At 35.4% G+C, this 17,666-nt stretch overlaps 1 protein-coding gene across 1 annotated transcript in view; it reads right to left on the minus strand.

The window, feature by feature from the left end:
* The window catches only part of GPHN (gephyrin), a 287,967-nt gene that overhangs the window by 102,337 nt on the left and 167,964 nt on the right, over positions 1-17,666 (minus strand). Inside the window, exons 5-6 of the mRNA XM_018082606.2 lie at positions 7,922-8,016; positions 3,691-3,757 (exon numbers count right to left, since the gene is read on the minus strand). Coding sequence (XP_017938095.2) covers positions 3,691-3,757; positions 7,922-7,980 — 126 coding nt within the window. The 5' untranslated portion in view covers positions 7,981-8,016. The remainder of the gene's footprint in view (positions 1-3,690; positions 3,758-7,921; positions 8,017-17,666) is intronic.

Raw genomic sequence — 17,666 nt, forward strand, 5'->3', positions numbered from 1 at the left:
GGGTTTCCATAATTAAACTTTTATACAATTATATCCTTTTTTATTCATGGGCTTATCCTATATACTGGAAGAATTACAAACTACACTGATGTTATTATAATGCTATGTAACTCAGAAAAAATGGTTCATAAATAATCTATTTTTTCAAACCTCTCTTTGCTCTATGATCTTAAAAACAATTAGAAGGTTTATTTTATATGGTTGGAGAAAGCAAAAATGCAGACACTGTGCAATTTTCTCATTCCATTATGGGCACACACATATATAGCTACCCGTGCTGCTAAAATATGCTGGCATTTCATCAAATCAAAGAGGAACCCCAAGATGTCATGCTCTGCAGCTGCCTGCTCAGATCAGGGTCAATACGAAATTCAGACAGGCTTCTTAGGGCTTTGTTCAGTCAAGTCTCGAAAAAAAATCAAAGAACAAAGACTCTTCTTGACAACCTGTTTTAATCCATAATTAGTGTTTTTGTTGGGTTTTTTTGTTTGTTTGATTGGGTTTTGTTTCATTTTGGTTTGGTTTTCCATTTCTTTTTATCCAGCTGGAAGCTACCTTCTTCAATTTATGACTAATGTCTCTCATTCTCCTGCCAGGCACCTCGATAAAAAGTTTTCTTCATGTCATTTGAGGAGACTGCATATAAACATTAAATTATTGGAAAATAATGGCAGGGTCACAAGAATGAATTGCCATAGTGATGCAGTCAGGGAACACACAAGTTGACAGGCAAAGCTGGCAATTATTCCTTGTGTTGCACTTCATTTTCAGTTTTGTTTCAAGCACAAGGAAGATCTTAAAAAACGTATTCTGAAATTTTAGAGTATCTAGAAAATAAATAATGATAAAAATTTTATAAATAGATATTGAAATAAATCTTTTCAATAAATAAAAATGACTACATAAACAAAATAAAGAGCAAAGCATCCATCGGAAATTACTGGAGTTTATATAAGCCACTTTGTAAGTGAAACATGACTCACAAACACTACTTCCTCAAAGTTTCTAAATAAGAACACATCTTTCAGTTACTCCTTTAAGAGTAATGAATGATAAGTCAGACCACTTCACATATTTATAAATTCTTTAAAGGTTCAGTTTGGTACTGTGAAGAACTGGAGTAAACTGGATGATTGTAAAATGCTGTATAAAATTAATATATATTAAAACATATTTGTAAAGATAATAAAAATTACGACTTATAATCCAACTGCAAACCACAGTTATTATGCCACCATAGTATTACTTTTAAAATGGTTTAAAATAATGAAACATACAACCACCATCACTTCAGCAAAAACACAAACCTCCAGTAAGTGAAAAACAAGGACAACAATCCCTGAACCGACCAATAATTGTGAAAAAGTACATTAATAATTGACTCATTAGAGAATCACGTTCCCCACTCCTACCACTGAAATAGAACCTTGTTGGCTTGATTGTTGTTGCAATGGTTCTCAGTAAGTACTCTAAAAGCTCATGTTATTTGTGAAACTCATTGTTTCTACAATTGTTACTACACTTATGAAAATTGCCATAGGCCAAATGATTTTAAGAAGCACCCGGTAATTTCACACTTTGCCCTCTTTCATAACATTAGCTATGTTTTGCAAGGCTAAAGAAAAAAAGAGACCAGAAAAAATGGAAGTATTCTACAGATCTGGATTCAGTGGTACATGCCACAAAAATGTTCTCTGGAGAAAACACATTTGGCATGCGGTTAATTTTTGAGATTAAGCATTTAAACTACTGCCATTAATATTTTAATATCTTATTAAAGTAATATGTATATTGCTGCAATTTCATAATTTCATATAAGTTTCTTATATAATCATATTTATACAGTGGAAAGGAAATTAGCAAGTCATAAAAGAGAAAAATGAGAGAAATTCCTGGTAACAATCTATCCTTTTTGGTTCTTGAGAGTCAGCCTGTTAGGGAACAATTTTTTCTACTATTCATCTTAAAAATCTTTGCTGAAATCTGATGCTTTACAGATGCTTTGTACTAAAATAAACTGTGACAGGACAGAGTATCATCACGACAGGAGCAAATAAAACATCAGTTTATCAAAAGCTTGCTTGTATAATGCAATCATACGACATTTTTTTTCCTTTCCAGCAGAATTTTCTTTTTTATTACTTACTCTATATGAAACTATTGTTAAAATACTTATTAACACTTTTTCATTTCTTCATTTCTGCAATTTATCTGTCTTCACAGTCTGATTGTCTCAGGACAGAAAATGACAATTGCTTCTGTACCTAGCATGTCAGTAGTGCTACTGAACACAATAAAAACCATTAGAGATTGTAGGCTATTTAATCTCTTTCATAATTCAACAAAAGAAGTACTCACTTCTGAAATAATCTTCTTACTGGTGCATCAGTTCTTTAACATGTGGGGGCCATTGCTATATTAAATACGTGTACATCCCTATGACTTCCCACTGATAAGTGGAAGAATTTCAAGAAGGTATACTTCCACCTTAGCACCCTTCAACTCCTGTTGCATGTTTTGAAGACTTTTAAATTTCTTTGTAATTCCAGTCTCATTAGATTTCCTAAAAAGGCTCTAAGGAATGGTAGAATCATAGGAGGGCTTACTGAGTCCTTGAACTGAAACACGTTGATAATGTATCTGAAAACCTAAGGTGGCTTCTTGAGATCATAGCATTCAAAACATTTCCTCTTCAACTTCCAGATGACAGCCCACATAAACGCTGTTTACTTATCTCCAGAGACAAGTCTTTCAAAAACCAGTCATTTCAGGGCTGTGCTGCTAAACACCTTAGTACTGTCTCCTCTGTGACTGAGTACTAATTGTTCAGAAAAAGTCTACCAGATATGCATTTGTTAGAGGTCAGAGGCAAAGACATTTTTTAATAAGGCCACTGACATAGTCTGAGCCCTGAAGAAATGGCTTCTCGTGATGGGACAATCTACCTTAGCAGTTTTGTATCAGGTTGTACAGCCCACTATTCAGCTTGGCAGTATTTGTGTGAAGATTGTTTTCCTATCAGCCAACAACACAGAAATCAGCAAAAGATCTAGCCTTACTAACTCACACACACACACACAGATTCCTGCTGAAATTTGTGTTACAGTCAAAAAGAAAGAATGAATAAAAACACAAAGCCTAACTTCTCTGTCCAAACTAAGCAAAATGCAGGAAGAAAACAAACTGTATAAAGGGTGAAAAGTTGGACAGCAATATTGAGAAGATTTAAAAAAATCCTCAAATGCTCAAAAATTATGTTCCCTTTTTTCCCCTCTTGCTGATCAAAATTGGGAATGTTCTTCATACTCCAGCAAGTTCTACTGTTCTGCCTTCCTCTTATTTCTGTGCAAAAAAGAACGCTTTCTTGCTGTAGACAACCCAGGGATCAGGTACAAGCTAACTAGAGAAGAAGGAGGAAGTGTAAGAGACTATTACAGTCTTCATTAGTACTGCCTGCTAGAGTGAGTGCTTGCTTGCACTACATGTAACATTGTCCTGGTCACACAGCACTTTCAATCAGATTGGAATTGTACCGTCCCTGGCTGAGGGTGATGGTGTGTTCACTTACATGAATATGCATTTCAATTCACTTTTGTAAAATTTGTTGTAGTGGGCACTTTCTACCATTCAGGACAATGAGAAGTACTCATCATGGTTCCTCACTAGCAGATCAGTAAGAACACCTCTTACCTGTGACCCTTTCTTGCTACCTGGTAGATTAATTATGAGAGTTTTCCCTCTGATTCCACACACAGGTCTGAAAAAAAAGAAACACAGACTGAAATTCTTGCATGCAACTATCTCCACTGTCAAAACAAAACCAAAGCATTTAAGATACATTCAATGATTTATCAGATTTTGTAAACCTAATTTCCAATATATTTGCTGATAATGTTCTCATAAAAGAACTGAGGAGAAGTTGAACTGAGAAAGCATCATACCAGGCTGACAGCATCTAACATTGAATTGATAGTATAAAGACTGGATAGATTTCCATCTTTATTTAGATCTGTGTAGCTCGCTTAATCCTATTGTTTACTTGTATCCAAAACCACTATTTGATATAGTCCCTATTTGATCCTACACATGTTCTTTTGCAATGTAATTGATGGTGTCAAACACTATGTTCCTGGCCAGGTAAAAATACTAAGTCGTGCTTGTTGCATTAATTCAAATATGTCCTTTTTTTAAAAAAAAAAGATGCAACATAAGAAACGTGAAGAGGGTAGTAATTATCAAGTGAAAATTGCACTTATGCAATTCAAATCTAATTCTTCCTAACAGTTTTTCCCTCAAGAAAAGACAAAACTAACTATCAAAGATGGAAGTTTTTATTTCACTTTTTTTGTCTTTAGGGAATTCCTTTCGTGTTCATGGAAGACTGAACTTAAACATTCCAGCAGCAAATGCTTTCTGTTGTTTAGTTTGACCCTTCAACATTTTAGCTAGATATTTTTCAAAAAAAAAAATTAAAATTACTGAGTTTTGTCTTGAGGTTGTAAAGAGTGTTTCTTCTGTTTATGAAACCAGCAGTGAAAAACACAGGACTGGGATATAAGGATAAGAAAAAAGTAAAAGGACAATACCAAACCACAAAGACACAGAGGTTATAGTTAAGAGAAACTGTGACAATCACTTCACTGAACAAAAAACAAGTTACAAGTGAAGACAGAATAGAAAAGAAAATAATTCCCAGTTATGGCATTACCAAAAGTTTTGAGCCAAAGGATATGGTTTGTTGGGTAGTCAGCTTCTCTGGATTCCTTCTTATACAAATAATTCTCAGTGATTAAAGTCATTTATTGGTAACATGGTATTTTTTATCAGGGTAGCAAGTATTTCCGCGACAGCTGTCATAATGCTCAGAAGTAAATAGCAGAGAGATCATTTTTGTGCCACAAAATGAACTTCTGATATCACAGTCAAGCTAGCCTGAAGAGAAGTCTTGCTTTCAACTGGCAGTTTGAATATTGCCTGACTCCTAGCTTCTGTTTTCTCATATTCACTTCTTTTACACTACGTACACTCAGTTCAGAAAGAACTCCTGGTAGCTGAGGAATGCTCTACTGCAGCACAAAGATGAAGAGCCTGAGATAAAGAAATGTCTTCATTTATTCTTGTTGCAGTCGTCAAGCCTACAGAGCACAAACTCAGTCTAGCAAATCCCATATATGGCTTACAGTTTATGACAGATTTAAAACAAAGGAAATAGGAATTGTCCACAGAGAAATAAAAATGCGGTGGAATTGTGTTTGGCAGATAGCTCCTTTAATAGTCTTCTTCTTGGCTCTTCTATTCCACTTTAAATAATTTTGAACATTATAAGATAAATAACCAGTACAATCAACTGATAATAAAAAAGGGATTAAACCAGCTGAAAACTGGTTTCTCCTGAAAACTGCAAGTTTTGGCTGCCAATAATCAGATCTAGTGGCTCAAGAGAGAAATGGAGTTGACAAAAATTTCTCAAGAGAGCATGCAAAAGTAAGTAAAAGTACCTAAGAAATGCATGGCTTGCAAAAAAATATCATGTGAAAAAACCCCATGATCTCCCTGGTAAGAAAATATGCTGTTAAAAGCAGAAAAGATGGGCAAGGGAACAGAGAGTGCTTTAAAAAGCCACAGTAAAGACTGGCATGGCACAGGCAGTTGAAGGCAAGGGATCAGGTGAAGGGAAGAGATAATTCTGGGATAAGGCCAGTTTTGGAAGGTCACAGAGAAGAAATGGAAACACTTTCAGGAAACACATAAAAAGGTCTTTAATATTCTAAGACAGTCCCTTCTTGATTCTGGGTCTGAATCTGAACTGAGAATGAGAGTGTCGCTGTCCCTCATTTGCGCCCTACCCAGCCTACAAAATAACTTGCCAATGCTGGCCCTAAGGCAGGAAGACAGCCTATAACTTGTAACAAGTTTTAAAAGTTCATGTGATAAAATTCAACATGACTGACCTAACATTTCCAAACCTGCAGGTGATTTATAGATGTGTCAGCCTAATGTTACACAACAGAACTCCTGCTTTTGTTTTTTTATTTGAAAAGTCAAAGAAATTACAGGCAGAATTATCCATCAGGACTTCATTTCAAAATGAAGTCAGTGAGAAGTAAGCTTAGGGTAAGTGACATTTAATGTTTTATACTTGAAAAAATTAGGATTTACATTTCCCTAACTCTGTACCTAAAATTAGTGTAAGTTTCCGACCTCTTTTATTGTGTGCTTTAATCCTCATTGTAAGAGGGGATTACAGCATTACCTCAATTTTCAGAAAGTATATGAAAATATATATTAACAATTTGGGTCTTCAAACAACAATTGATGTAAGAAAAATACCAGAGAATGCGCCTGCATTCAGAGAAGATATAATAAATAAAGAGCACCAATACTCATAGTATTACACACAGGACAACAAACAAGAGAGAAGTAAATTTCCTTTCCCCATCTTAAGCATTTGCATAGGAATTCTACAAAAAAGTCTAATTATAATAAACATTGCATTCATGTCGAAGTGAGATTGCACAAGAAATCAGAATGTTGTAATTTTGTGTACTTAACTTTATGATCTGAACAGTGTTATAAAAATAATGGCCTTTTGTATGCTGATTGCTTTTAGGCCTGTTCATTGGGAATTTTTTTAAGGCCTGATTGCATGCAGCATCTTTGCAATGTTATCTCCCATCATTCTCATTAATTACTACTGAAAGTGGCTGTAGTTTAAGGGCCATTTTCTGTCTATATGTACAGAAGAGCCAGGACGCAATGCAGCATTTTGGTTCCACTTCCATTACAATATCCTTTCAGCCACCCTGATCACACCACATCCTAGATCAAACTTGGTGGCGGTTATCCTTTTCTTGGTCAGAAAGAGAACAGCTAAATTAGCCTTACTCTCTTTGAGTAGCATTCTCTTATCCTTTCCTTTCAGATAAATACAAACTGATATAAAAATTCTATCAGATAAAAAAGTGAAAATACTTTTTAATTGGTACAGAATTTGAAGGTGTTAACTTGGTAATGTTGCCCTTTCAGATATGTGATACAGGGTATGGAAAGTTTTAAAATACCTTGTCGAATCACTAAACCTCTCATCTCAATGTCCTTTAAAAATGCAACTATCTGAACACAAACTTGTATTTTTAAAAGTTTCTTCTTTATTTCTTATACAATTATTTTCTTGTTATACCCTCATTATACGAGAAATCAAAAACCTGTAACAGCCATTGTTTCTTACTTACCTTGAAATAATGTGTAAGTGCAAATTAACTTATGAAAGGTATTGCTATTACTGTCTATCGTATGTAAAATGTAGCAAATTGACAGAATAAAATAAAAATCAGCTCCAGAAAAAAATACAGAATAAGAGGTATCACTTATAAAAACCAGAATAACTACAGGTAGAGAAACAGTTACTAGTTATTTAGTAGGAAATACTAAACTCCAGGAATTAAAGTACAATATCTGAAAGGATAGAACAAAATACCATTTTACCTTCTACAGAGAGCTTCTGCTGATACTGGAATAAAAGCAATATCAAAACAATACATTTGTCTTTATCAAAGATTTGGGTTTTTTTTGCCAAACAAGGCATTTTAGTACTTGATGAACAACATACAGAAAAATTCTTCACTCATCACCCAAATGCCACAGTTCTAGAATGAAAAGACAGCTATTTAACGGTGTTTATCAATATTACAAATAACATGGATCAGAAAATACGGGAAGATACAGTTTCTAATAGACACAACAAAGGGAATTAAAAGAGAAAATGCAATTATTATTCTTGGAATTTGGCAACTTCAGAGAAGTTAAGACTTCTAGTCTTGATAATAATGGCAATATTCAGGAATTTGTGCATAGTCATTGAATAACAATGTGTATTTCTAAGGAAAGAGTTCATCATATATTTTTAAGGAAATAGTCTTACCTGGACAGCATGCCCAGAGGAGTAACATTAAGTGATCCCATCAGCATTGCCAGGGCCATCCCTGGGGCTTCTCGCTCTATTACTTCTTTAGTGGCCTGCAATCAAAGATTAAATAGCAAAGTGAGCGACAAAGTACAAGGATAAGAAAAAAACGTATAAAACCAGATAAAAATTGGGTAAGAATATCTCATTTTGTTCTGTCAAAAAATGTTGTTGCTAAATTTTCAACACTGAAATACATTACAGAATTTTCTCTTGGTTGTATAAAATAGGGAAAGACAAGGGGTTGGGAAGTAGTACTGTTAGCTGACTGTGAAGATTCCTATAGAAAATTATAAAAGTCAGGACCCTATAAATATAGAAAGCGTTAACCAACACCACAGAAATAACAACTGCCTCAAACAGAAAGGAAAAAGTGTTTGAGAATAAGCAAAGAAAAGACTGCCTTCTCTTCCTCATCAATCTTGTGCATTTTCCTGTTGCATTTTCCCAGGCATGAGAAGGGTAAATCAGTCTGTGAGACAGAAAAAAAAATTTGCGAAGGGAAGCCCATGTAGCAGGCAAGCAGGAAAATAGTAAAATGGTAATGATAGTGGCCAGAGGCTGAGGCCTTCCCTTTCAATCATGTCAGCAAAATAGTGTTTCCAAATAGGCTGATGGCTTTTATTCACAAGCAGTCCATATGCAGTGGGCACTGAGAGTCTGGAAGCAGAGTCTGAAAATTCTTGTCTTTTTAGTCCTTTTTTCCACAAAGGGAATCGGATGGAAAATCATGCACAACATTATGTCCTGACTTCCTAACACAAATTTTCTTGAACACACAATCCATCCAGTCTCCCAACTTCTAACTTTAGTTAGTACACAACATCTTAAAGACTGCTTACAGTCTCACCCTCTCTTCATTTACCCCACAGTAGTTGCTGTTCAGTGGATCGCACTGTTTCACGTCCTGAAACAAGATTCTAACTTATTTGGCATAACTAAACTGGTAGCAATGATCATAAAACTGTGAAATACATGGTATAACAGACAGTCAACTACAACACTTTGATGGTATAGCTATCAAAACAGAAATACAAAAGAGTATCTTAAATATAAGGATATGCTGAATAAGCTGAATTTTCTTGGCAGTTCGATATAGCAAAATAATAAAATGGAAAAAAACCAGGCAAAATATTTTGTGTGAAAGATTCAATTATAAATCGCATCCTTGTACTTTTGTAAGCTTTTAGTTTACAAATAGAAAAACAAAGTCCTAGAGAAGGAAAATGACAGAATTAACCCAATCTAGGCATCCCTATAAGAAGGATCCAGAAGTCCTATACTAGTTATATGGATAAAACGCTTGCAGGAGGCAATAAATAAAACAGAAAAAAAATCCTTGAACAGTACAGATATTCATGTGTCCATATTCTCAAACACTGTCACTAACATTTAACATGTTTTAAAGGAATATGCCAGTATCAGAAGACATCAGACACAGCTATCATGTAAACCTTTGGGTATTTTATTAATAAGCAAACTGGTTATGTGCTCAGTTCTGGGAAGCTGGAACTTTGGTTTATACAAAACCAAGCAATTTCAATTCAGTAGCTGATACCACAGCCTCTTTTATTTGAAGCGTAGCATGTTGATTTTAATGTCTGCCATCCTATACTCAGAAACAGAAAAGCCATATAAATACAACTCAGTGACAGTGCTTCTACACAGGGGAAATGAGAAGAAGTGGTCTTGGAATGATGTAGACAAAACTAAAACCTCTCCATGGAGGAAGATTACCTGAAGGATAGCCTGAAGAAGGATACCTGCTGAGGTATTAAATTATCAATCACATTAAAAATTCTTAAGACTATCCACAGACCTGATGATTTTTATAATATAGAAGAAAAAGGCATTGCAATGGTGAAGAGACACTTTGTTGACAATGAAAAAGTTGGTGAAACACGGAATTCTCTCTGTGTGCATATATAGGAAGTGTGTATCTATGCCTTTTATTTTCAGCTAATACCAAGATTCAAAGCTATTCAAACCCGGTTTTAAATATAAAGTGCATTTTGAAATTTATTTTTTGCCCTTGAGCACAGTGACACTTTGAAGATATCATTAGTTAAAATTCTAAACAGGCTTCAAAGGTAGTACAAGATGCAAGAGAGTTCCATAAACAATGATCCTGCAGCTCAGGGAGTCCTTCAATGAAATTCAAGTCCTTTCTCCAACTTCACAAGAAAAATGACCTTCACAAAATGTCACTGCTAGCAGGCAATATGATTATTAAAAATGTATAGACTAAGCAACAAAATCTGAAAGGGCACCAAGTCCAAACAGCAGTACATTCCTCAACAGAAGTTTCTAAAAATACTTGTTTCAAAATATATATGCTTATATTTATTTCTGTAGGTAGACCTCTGAAAACATGGGAATGCTTCTGGTTTTTATATTTGCAGCCTTACTGCATAGATATTAAAAAAACTGCTGCTGCTAAGTAACCACTGTTACAGTGACATCTGCTCTTGAAATCAGTCACTGGACAGCCCACTTTTGGGATGCCCTCAAATAACACAACTTAAAATGTGCAGTTTACAGGAACTGAAATAGCCATCACACTGGGAAGGACACTCTTAATTAGTTATACATATATATGAATGAAAGTAACAGTGCTGCAATGACTGACAGATAACTTGTGTCTAGCTGTTACAACTCTTGGTTTCACCTAACAATATACCAAAGTGCTAGTGGTCAGGTTTTCTAATATTTCTTCCAGTATTATTCCTTTGAAAGAAGGGTGGAGGAGAGATGTCAAACCTAGATTTTCATCTGTGTCCAATTCACGAGTTAACTGTCTGGTACCAGCACCTGCCTGCATGGAAACTATTAAAGAATAGTGATTCAGCACCTTCACATTTTACTAGTACTCTAACAAGGCTGAATTAAGGCTGTTCAGCCTTGTTTCACGGGCAATGTTTTTGTTGGTAGTCCAGCCAGCTGTTGCCTGCTGCAGGGGGCCATAATGTTGGCACAGAATGAATCACAGATCAAGGCTGTTGCCACTGGCTCTCTTACAACAGCGATGATGACACTGCTGGGCACTAGCAGGAAAAAATGAAGGTATTTCATTCAGAGCTGTCACACTGATGCCTTAACTGGGACTGAAGGTATATTCTCAAACCTGAGGCTGACGACTATATAAAAGGTAGGTGAAAAATACTGGAGTAAAATTGCATAAAATACTAAAATGACAGCAAAGAAGTGTCCCCAGTTTCTCAAGCATAGGGTGGTAGTGCAAAAAAGACAAATGCATACAAGAGGGATGTAGGTGGAAGAGAGGGTTTCCACAGAAGCAGAAACACTTAAAAATAAAAGCAAGAGTTCAGGAGACAGACAGAAATGCAGAAAATCCAGTTTGGAGGTTGCAAAGAAAGGCAAGGTTTGTAGTTTAGATAGGAGAAGGGAACATGGGAAGACGGAAGCTAAAGTGGAAAGGCAGAATTGTGGAGAGGAAGTCCCAGCAGCAGGATTGTCAGAAGGGCACAAATGAGAGTAGAATGAAAGTGAGTGAAGTGAGTGGGATGGAAAATAGAAGGGGAGGTTGGAAACATGATTTTTAAGGTCTCTTCCAACTTAAACCATTCTATAATTCTACAAAGGAAGACTGTACAAGGCAGCCTGGGCAGACAATACATGAGGGAAAAACTCAGGTGAAGCAAAAAGTAAGGCAGAACATGACAGAAGTGTTGGGCTGTGGGGGAACCATGGAGATAGACAATGGGACTGAAATAAAATTCTACTCCAGAGAGGAGAAGTAGGGACAAACAATTTAATTATTCAGGATTTACTAACAATGTCTGTGAGAGCAGTACTTCTTATATTTCATTGCTATATGAATAAATCCAACTGATTTTAAAGCACATTTTTGATTGTTTACAAAGTGCCTTTTTATTGGAGTTAGGGCATTATGTTCCCAAACCAACTGATATATTTTTAGATATCTTTGACGTAGTTGCTGTTGCTTAACAGATGGCTCGCTGCCAACTGCTTTCACAGAGTTCTCTGCTGCTTCACTGCCTTTCTTTGCCTCCATATAAATTAAGTTAGTTCAGTTCCCAACCTGTGGAAGCCCTTCCAGGCAGTTTTTGGAGGATATACCCACTGCAGACTGATTTAATTAAAAGACCTAGGACTACTCTTGAAATGTTCAGAAACTCCTTATCTTTGTCTTTCAGGCACTAAGTATAGCAAAGTTTGACCTCAATAGTAAGTAATCATTTGAGACATTTCATATACTCTTCAGCAGTTTTTGGACAGTAATATAGTTTTATTTCTTCAACTAAAATGCAAATACGAGACTCAGAAGTCATAATAAATTCAATTAAATTAAGATGACAGAGACTGCCTCTGTGGAAAATATTATTTCAGTAGAAAAAGTTAAAATCTATGACTCTGAATAGCATATCATAGAGCTATATATGCAAATTAATGGACAAATTTGCAGACAATTTATGTTTAACAGACTATAGAATTGACACTGATAATATTTTATTACCTATTTGAGCTTTTCACTGAAAGCTGAAATCTTAGAAGGGCCTAATGAAAGAAATACTTATATATCCTCTGCAACACAGCTCGCAGACCACAGTCAAAACTCAGAACAGCAGAGAAAGGACTAGAGAGACAGATCAATCAAATATGAAACAAAAAGGTCAGTCATGTCTGTCAACCAGTTGTGTAAGAAGTGTATACTCTAGGAATAAAAATTGTATCTCTCAGCCTGGAGATGAGATGCTTTCTTCAAGGTTATTTGGAATATGTCTGCTGGAGACAACACGTGTGCCGGTAATTTTTATTCACAAGTCAGCTAGTTCAGCTTATTGCCTACTTCCCTACTCTTATTTTGCAGGGGAAAAAATAGAGCTTACATGGAGCTAGACTGATCAGAGCTTCTTCCCTAAAAAACACTTATCTATTTCTTCTCCATGTACAATACAAAATACAGGTTTCAGCAGTTGGTTTCTTTTAATATACCAAAAAGTTTTTGGATAAGGATCAGTTTTGAGTCAACTCATTCTCACCATCTTGCTGTCTTTCCTTGAGTTTTTCCTATTCCCTGTCACCAATAACCTGTGTGATGATAATCTGTGTCTTTTTTTTAGGGATGTAAGGCTTGACAGGAACTGTGCTCTTTAGTGTTTTACAAAATCAAATTTCTTTGGCTAACTGACAAATGGATAAAACCGATCACATATGCTATTGCTGCAAAACAACCAAAATCAAGTAGGTTTGTAAAAGTCTCTCTTGTCATCAAAGTTAACAATCTTCTAACAACATTTTAGAGTGCTGCAGTAAGAGATACATCATGCAATGGCTGTTTTTTCATATGTATGCAATTAGGATTATCATTGATTTTACAACGTCAAATTATACAGATCCATATAAGTCAAGAGGGCAATGTATAGCTACTTTGAAGTAGGTGTTTGTTGTCATTTTAGAGCTTTTGACAGATTCACACCCACACCAATGAACCACATGCACCTTAAAAATGTAATAGCCCGACAGTTGTAATTTCCTCCAACAATAAATTATCCATTAGTGCTAATGATTTGGGCCTGTAAAAACCCATCAGCAGCTGTATAGTCCCAGGGTAGCAGAGAATAACTGATGTAAAGCTAAATTAAGCAGCAATCACTATGTTTGGGCTCATAGGATGGACTGGTGGTGGCTAGGCAGACATCACTCCAGTGCTGACCCTGATGTGTTTGTTCCTCCTCATGAAGTGACTATCAGCTTCTGCCTATTTAACTGGTCAGTAAGAAACTCAGTCTGAGATTGAGATTCTATTTTGATGTTCCTGTTCAGTATTTTTGATTTTAAATGCAGTTATCTATGTCAGACACACAGAGACACATACTGAGAGCACTCTCAGCCTTTTGTATTTTTTTTAATGTAAAATAAAACAAAACATGTCTAATCATATTAGGGTGGCTTACTCTACCACCTTTACCTCTTACCAACAGTGAGCTTGATACATACTCCTCCAATAACTGACCTGATTCCATGTTCTTTTTCCTCTTCTTCTAACTTCACAGCCAAAGGTGAATGAAACCCTGATTAATGTAGTCGGTTTAAAATGAACTCTACAAACTGGTGTATCTGCCCACACCAATAATGCACTGACAATAATTCTGCAGCACAAGAATACTGCTTGCACTCAGTATATCTCCAGTGATTCTGTTGCTACCAAGAACCTAAATATCACAGAATGGCCCTACAAAATTTATCTGGTTAAGGAACAAAAATGTGACAGCAATAACTGCTGTTAGATTAAACACAGACTCTGTTTTCTCTATTTCTCCCTATATCCATGATTCTGCCTGCAAATTGCCTGCTCCAAATTCCCTCATTGCCTTCACTGGGACCCATCAAATCATTTATTGTAGCCTAATGCCTACGGCATGAGACTCGGGCATCGGGAGCTAGTTCAGTGTCCTCCATGTTTATAAACTGCTATCAGGGAACTATTTTATCAGCACAATTCCACTGTGTATATGACTGGAGGTACCTCTGATAATACTCAGTGACTTACGCATGACCAAGCCATGAATATATCTAATTCTCAATAGTTGGACTCCACTGATACTTATTTTTGTAAACAAATAATTATATATTATTATTATAAATAAAATATAAATAATATTATTCAATAAAAAATCTTCGTATTTATTGTAACTTTCCTTAAAAGCTCATTTTCTTCAACTGAAATCAAACTAATTAAAATATTTACTTAATAACATTGGTTCTTTTTTACTTAAGAGATTGCAAAACCTTTGGGGGAAGATGCTTGACACTTTATACACAATAGAGAAGCCGAAAATTTAAATTAATATACTAGAAAAAACAACATTGTGGAATTTGTAAATTGATCCTTCACTTCAGCAGATCTATGTCTAAATTTTGAGCTAAACCTGGTTGCACCTGATTTACATAAACTTCATGTATCAGTGATTTGTCTGCCCCATTTGTGTAATTGAAATGTTAATGAAATTGATGTATTTGGGCATTTTTAAAATATCACTTCTAATATATATCAAGTGTTAATATTTTTTATTCCTGATTGCTAAATGAAGTTTTAAGATCATAAATGTGTATAAAATATTTACCATACAACCTGATCTTAATTTTATGATACTGCCTAGCCCCATACATTGTCATAAACCCACTAGACCAATCATTTTTACTAGCTGTTAAGCAAACAAACAGGACACTAAATGCTTTTCTGCACTATAAGGAATGCATTTAGGCTCTACAAAGTTGCACACAGCCCACCAGATGCATATGTTACAGCTGTCTAATGGTGTGTGTTAAGGCAGTGTCAAAAGGCAGATTATTTGCAATGGTGGAGAGGTTAGGAGGATTAGCTTGCTAAAACAACAGCTGGAAACAAGCCACTGCACTTAGCACAAAGAAGGGTCAGGTGTCTACTTCCTTTTTCAGCTCTCTTTTTCATGTGCAAACTGCTGTACTTCCCACTTGAACTCCACTTTGTGCAAGAACAAATAATTTTCTGTTCAGTAAAAATAATACAGTTGAAGACTTCCCAGTAAAGACAGTAATACCATACTGCTATTACAAAAACACTGTTAAAATTTTAGCTATTAACAATTACTATTTGTTTAAGTTTTCCCTCAGTTACTTCAAACTGTTTTATATTTAATACAAAATGTAAAAACCTAGGAAATCTAGCCCAACTTTCACATAATTCTTTAAAATCTGAAGAAAAGAAACAAAACCTGAGAAGTAAAAAATTCTGTTCTCTGCAAATCACAGTCATGCAGCAGAAATGAGAGAACTATGGGTATCCACACTATGTCAATAAGAATTCTACATGACTGAACTGTAGAATGTAGGTCATTCAGATTCTCATTAATGTAATGAGCTTTAACTAATAGTGTAACAACTAGGAAATACTGTCTCATAAAAAAGTAGCCTGGACAGTGCTTCTGATTATGTGTACTATCTTCTAGACTATGTATCTATACCAGAGTGGAGTCAGGGTACAGTTAGCTACATTTCAAAACTAGTGCCAAGCTTAGATTCTTCTATAAAGGGGAGGGAGGGTGTGTTTGTGGGTCAGGGAAGTATACTAAGCAATGAAGTCTAGAACTACCGTGATATTAGGAAAAGAATAGGCACTATTCCTCAGAGATTCTCATCAGTACACATGAAGAATGAGGTCACCAGGTAGAAATGCACACTGCTTTCTTTTAAGAACTTACCCAGTCTCTTGGTCATTGAAAGAACCAAAAGTTTTTACTTGCAATTTCACTGCTGTAAATAAATAATTTTGCAATGCCTCAGCTCTAGCACATTAGTTACTGAAACTGAGATGTGGAACTCCTTTCTTTTGAGGATATTGTCTGATGTTTCCTAACATACACTACCTTCTGCCAAGAAAAATATGGCATACGAAATTTTGCACTTCTAAATCTCCAGTTTCTGCCACAGGTAAAGTAGCTCCTCCAAACAATTTCAGATCTCAGACCATCAGTGTTGTAGATTTAATAAAACCCAACACTTCCTGAAATACACCTTCTACACTACAAAGGATGGACTAATGAGTGATAATTTTTCAAGAACACACCATGGCAACACAAGAATTACAAAAAGTACTTTACTTTCTCTTAAGGTTCTCTTACACATTATCTTTACTTTCCAAGTAAATGATAAATCATCTCTAATAACAGCAGCTTTAAAGTACTTCTGCCATAACCTAAAAATTCTTAAAAAGGATTCTTCTGTGACATCCAATGATGCAATTAATGTGTTCAGTCTGAACAGTTGTCAATTTTGGCACACGTAAATGATGCTTTTATTAGAACTGAACAACTAAACAGATTTTGAATGACCTACTGTGCCTTTTGTCAAACGATTTCCTATAGAGGATTATTTAACTTCTGGCACAAATTACATTTTTTTCCTCCAAGATTCTCATGGAAAAAACTGAATGAAAATGTTTCTCAAAGAAGATGGAAAGTACTTTGTTGAGACTGCCGCAGCACAGAGCACTGAAATAGAAGACAGCAGAATTTCTAACCTATACTGAGGAAAATTAAATACATTGAGTTAACCTTTTCCTCTGGAATTTGATTTTACTATTTAATTAATGGTTTACAATACTTTACAGTAATAGTTAATGATATACCCCCCCCCCCACCCAGTAGGGAATATATTCCCTTTTTTACACTGCTACTACGATGTTTACTATACGTATTTTCAAAACTCCAGTTTCTTAGAGTTTTAGAAGACGTTAAAGTATCTTTCATGCCCTAGGTAAAATCAGTTCAAGCATTTATTGACACTACTCAGCTGTGACAGAGTAATGCTTTTATTACAACTTCACATTGTATAGACATATTATGCCAGTTTACTTCCCACCTGTACACTCTTAATTTTGAAAACCCGAAGTTGTTATAATGTACACAGTTTTCCATTGATATAGCAACACAGGTATATAAGCACCTCCCCTCACATACACTTCTGCTGTGTTTGAAGCAGCAGACCATGTGGTGCTGAAAAACCTTTTTGCTTTTTAATAAAATTCACTTGGTGTCCAAACTTTTTCAGCAAACTGATTTTTATACCAGCAGTGTGCAAGTAGTTCACTGAGAAAAAGGAGTAGCTTTTAAGAACTGGTAAGGCAAAAGAGATCCTTAGATAGGCACAGTGCACAAGTTAGCTCTTGCTCCGTGTACTC

The sequence above is a fragment of the Manacus vitellinus genome, unplaced genomic scaffold, assembly GCF_001715985.3.
Source record: "Manacus vitellinus isolate BGI_N305 unplaced genomic scaffold, ASM171598v3 scaffold_6_pilon, whole genome shotgun sequence".
Classification (NCBI taxonomy): domain Eukaryota; kingdom Metazoa; phylum Chordata; class Aves; order Passeriformes; family Pipridae; genus Manacus; species Manacus vitellinus.